The following is a 5,000-nucleotide window of genomic DNA, read 5'->3' as shown; positions in this document are numbered from 1 at the left end:
GCGAGAGCGCTCCTCGCGTGCCGTGACCTTGCCCCTCCTCCCGGCGACACCTTGGAAGTCCGGAGGCCAAGCAGTACCCTGTGGCGATGGGGTGGGGGGGAGGGTATCCTTGCCGCTCGACGTCCTCGAGATCGCGAAGGAAGAGCAGCGGCGGCCGGAGCGTGATGGCGGTGGTGGTGACGCGCGGTCGGGGGTGATGCAGAAGGAGCGCCGAGGAACATGTGTCGGGGCTCACGAGGATAACATGTGTCCGGAATATCAAGTAGGCGAGAAGGGGACCCGGAGCCGCGGCCGATCGGGCTACACCGCTGGACCCTCGGCTTAGGCAGGGCGGAGATCACTGTGCCGGGGGGAGGGGGTTCCCTAGTCCTGCGTCCTAACAGAGCCAGGAGAGCGATGTTCAGTCCTGCGGGGCCCGCAGCCTGGCCTGGCTGCTGTGGCGAGGCGCTGAGTGGGAAGGGCCCTGGGCTCTGTGCACCTCCGCGACGCAGCAGCCAAATGAGCGACGCCCTGACGGCTCTGGGCGTTGAGGCTGAGAGTGGCACGCTGATAAGCTCTCTGACAGGGAGCTGCAGCATGATGGATGGTCGCCGCTAGAAGGATGTACACTATTATGGGGCTGTTTCAGAGGACTGCACATTAATAAGCATGACAGAGAACTGCACATTGATGGGCAATGTGGTAAATCCCTAATGGGATTTATGTCTGCGACATGCTAATGGATACTATGGAAGGGACTCCGTATCCCGATGCCGCTGGCAGGGAGCAGCATCGCGGCTGAAGAGTGCTGTGACAGGGAACATCGCCGTATTATCTGCTGCGAGCGCAATCGGGAGTGAGAAAGGGAAGGGCGAAGGGGCGAGTGAGGGGAGCGAAGCAGCAGCAACAGCGCGTTATTGCTGTTCTTATAGTATCTGTAGTAACAAAGGTTGTATTTCCTTGTTTGCGTACGTGACTTTGAAAGGGACCGCTTAAAGCCGCACTCCTTGCTGCGCCGTGGAAGGAGCTTTCGTTGCCGAAGCCGGCGTAGTGGGGATCGCGACCGAGGAAGCGTGAAGCTGAGCGCACTGTTCATCCCGAGACTAAATACGTCGGGATCGCTGATACGATATTGACGGTAAGAGTATCATGACACGGCCGAGTACTTTGCGACATGTTGAGGGCGAGGCGTGATGGGTGGGCGTGAGTGTTCTCGTCTCGGCGGTCGGGGAGCGGGAAGGGAAAGGAAGATCACAGTGATGAAGAAAGCATTAATTCTGTGGTTGAACAGAAGGCTTTGACAGACCATGTAGTTGCTGTCGTACGGGAGGCAGGACCGGCGTTCTCACTGCGCCTCGCCAAACTTACAATATTTCCCTCTCATTTTCGGGGAAGAAACTCGCCGAGGCAGACATTTTAAAGAGTCGGTTATAAACATGAAAACCCTGACAGCCATAAACGCTAAGCGTGTTTGCCTGAAGAGATGTTATTCTGAAATGTTTCCCCCGTACATGTTGGCGAAATATGACACCATTGGTTTGCCTTCGTAGCCTAATGCTTCGTCCTCATGATGAAAACGCGGCCGAGAGGGGAGACTTGCACAAATTGTTTTCTTCCTCGCTTTTTTTTTCCTTTTTTCTTTTTCTTTTTTCGTTTTTCTGCTTTATCTGTTGTCTTCAGCCCACGTCGTCTCGGGTGACGATTTCGTAGGGATTGTTTCTGCTTTTTATAGATGAAAGGAATGAGAGGAATCAACGCTCTTTTAGCGGGAATGAATTACATTTATAACAAACAAAAAGGAACCGCACGGAAGCCACATGGATATTGTATTTTGGCACTAAGAGAGAAAGGACAGGAGAGAGGTAGGTAGGTAGGTAGAAGGTAAGAGAGAGAGAGAGAGAGAGAGAGAGAGAGAGAGGGAGAGAGAGAGAGAGAGAGAGAGAGAGAGAGAGAGAGAGAGAGAGAGAGAGAGAGAGAGAGAGAGAGAGAGAGAGAGAGAGAGAGACAGAGACAGAGACAGAGACAGAGAGAGAGAGAGAGAGAGAGAGAGAGAGAGAGAGAGAGAGAGAGAGAGAGAGAGAGAGAGAGAGAGAGAGAGAGAGAGAGAGAGAGAGAGAGAGGAAAGAAAGGAAGAGAGAAAGGTGGGAGAAGGAGAGGAAAGAAAGAAAGAGGGAAAGGAGGGAGAAGGAGAGGAGGCGAGTGAGGCAGGAGCTCCGTCGGGTTCTCTCGCTCAAACATTCTTGTTTTTCTGGCAGCTTACAGTGGAAGCGTAGGTTAGCCGAACTGCTAAACCATTGTAAACTCATTTGTCGTTGTCGAATGGAGAGGGGAAGGCGCCGAGGGGTCATACCCAAGTGTTAGGGTAGGTGTAAGTGAGGGTTCGAGGGGACTGGGCAGGGTGTAATAGGGTAAGGAGGAGTAAGGGGCAGCGGTTCATACCCCTGACAGAGGGTGATTTCGAAGGTTCAGGGCTCAGGGCACAGTGCTAACAGGAAAGGGAGCAGCGCGAAGGAGCGATGGGTATGGGAAGGGGCAGTGTCGGGCAATGGATACTTGATACTGTGAAGGTCACTGGTAATGGCAAGGGAGACAATAAAGGGAAATGCATGTGGATTACTCCGTTTGTAGTTTATTTTTAATGGGCCGGCGCAAAGAAAGAAAAAAAAAGTCAAGGGTAAGCTTATTCTCATTGAAAAGGGCCCGATCTTTGAAAAGAAAGGGTTGCGCATTTAAGATTTAGTTTATCAAAGGCTTGCGGAAATCCGGATGTTGTTTTTGATTTTGTTTTTTTGATTTAGCCTGATATGGGTCCTTGTTTTCACTACGAGAAAATAAAAATGTTTTTTTTTTTTTTTTTTTTTTTTTGAGGAACGCAAAGAAAGAAACGTTTTGTTTTGATTCCGGTGAAGGGTTCTTCCATCTCGGCAGAACGTTAGGCTCGCCGATCGGGATCCCGTTTGTGGGCAAGTGAATGAAATGGGAACGTTTTCGATTACGGGAAGAGCAGATGAACTCCTTTGTCGCTGGCGTCATTTCGGCCCACGTAATCCTCCTGCGCAACGGGGCCCCTCCCTCCGCCAGGCGAGGGTCGCGCCGCGGGGAACAGCTGTGCGCCGCGCTTCCTGAATCCACACTTTTGCACCTTATTATATCACCAAGTGGCATATCATTGCTGATTGGTCGAATTATGTTATAGCACCAATTGGCATATATGTGTGTGTGTGTGTGCGTGTGTGTGTGTGTGTGTGAGTGTGTGTGTGTGTGTGTGTGTGTGTGTGTGTGTGTGTGTGTGTGTGTGTGTGTGTGTGTGTGTGTGTGTGTGTGTGTATGTGTGTGTGTTATATATACATATATTATATATATATATATATATATATGTATGTATATTATTCTATTATCTATTATCATTCATATCATAGCACCAGTTGGCATATCACTGCTGATTGGTCGAATTATGATCTGGGGGGCGGGGACGAGGGGGCGGGGTGGTCTGACGTCACTCGGCGAGGGAGTCATGAGGGATGTGCTTGTCATGAAAAAGTAATAATAAGCATTTAAAAGAGGTCAGGATATTACAAACGGACATTAATAACAATCGTCTACAATATAAAAAAAAGTCACACCGCATGTTATTTGTGATGAATTGACGAGCGTTGTCGAAAAAAGGATCGGGGGAAGGGAGTGGACGACCATGTCACTCCGGCCGCCGCTTCCCCGCCGAGGAGTCTCGCCTTCGGGTCTTTGTGGGGATTTTGTTCTGGAAATTCAACCATGCAGATCGGCCACTCCGCCGGCGCCGCCATTGTGCGCAAATTAACGGTCTTTGGGTATACGGTTACGCACTTGCCTCCGGGTTGCGTTTTGGGGGAAGCGCCGTTGCGTAATGTGCGAGGCGGCTCTGCCGGGACGGGGATGCAGCTCCAAACGCACGCGCGCATACACTCTCACCCACGTATACACACACACACACACACACACACACACACACACACACACACACACACACACACACACACACACACACACACACACACACACGCTTACACTTACACTTACACTTACACTGTACATCACATACACAGGTATAGACATAGAATTTTGCATATATACACTGTATATGTAAATGTATACGTGTATCTATGTTTAAATATATATATATATATATATATAATATCTTTCTTTCTATCGTCATTTGTTTTTATAGTTATTTGGTGTAGCTACGGATATGGATATTAATATAATTCACAAAAGCTTAATTTATATTCACGTGTGTGTGTGTGTGTGTGTGTGTGTGTGTGTGTGTGTGTGTGTGTGTGTGTGTGTGTGTGTGTGTGTGTGTGTGTGTAAACGAAAGGTTTGCTTGTGATAAAATAAAATTGCCAACATTTACATTTTGCAATTGGTTATGCTGATTTTTAGATAAAAAGGTTACATAATCTCGACACAATTTATAGACACAGTTTGATTCTGTATTAATGAAAGGGAGTTAAGTAATAATTATATGATAAAGGTGTTAAGAAGAGTTACTGTGACAAGTAGACCTGATATATAAAGTGAAATACACAAGTTTTATAGCTGACACGTGACGTAGACTCAGTAATTCCACAATCTCGACACAAATTACTTACATAAGACACAATTTTTCTTCTAATGAAATAGTGTTGTGGTAAGAAGAGGACTGTGGCAAGTAGAGCTGATATATAAAGTGAAATATAGATTGATGTTCAAGAGCTGACACGTGACAATGACCCTTATCTCCTCCAGGCACAGAGGCCAGTGTGAGCCCGGCTACGGCAGAGTCTGAGCTTACTTCAGGTAAGGACCCCGCGCTTTAACTCTTCCTTCAGCTCAATTTCTGCTTAAAATCATATTTCCTGCTTTTGTATCCTATTTCCTGTTTTTTTTTTTTTCGTATCGTGTGCCTGAAATTTATATTCTTCTGTGCCTCTCCTGCTTAAGATCATTTCCCCTGTTTTTATTGTGTCTGAAGTTTATATTTCTCTCTGCCTTTTCCTTCTGCT

General features: G+C 47.8%; 1 protein-coding gene across 3 annotated transcripts in view; it reads left to right on the top strand.

Annotated features, from left to right (window-relative positions):
• LOC125030523 (protogenin B-like) overlaps window positions 1-5,000 on the top strand; it is a 176,945-nt gene that overhangs the window by 104,573 nt on the left and 67,372 nt on the right. For all 3 annotated transcript variants that reach the window (XM_047620598.1, XM_047620597.1, XM_047620599.1), the window contains exon 2: window positions 4,744-4,794. In XM_047620598.1, the coding sequence (XP_047476554.1) occupies window positions 4,744-4,794 (51 nt within the window). The remainder of the gene's footprint in view (window positions 1-4,743; window positions 4,795-5,000) is intronic.

This window comes from Penaeus chinensis, chromosome 11, assembly GCF_019202785.1.
Source record: "Penaeus chinensis breed Huanghai No. 1 chromosome 11, ASM1920278v2, whole genome shotgun sequence".
NCBI classification, from domain to species: domain Eukaryota; kingdom Metazoa; phylum Arthropoda; class Malacostraca; order Decapoda; family Penaeidae; genus Penaeus; species Penaeus chinensis.
This window is presented reverse-complemented; position numbering and strand designations above follow the sequence as displayed.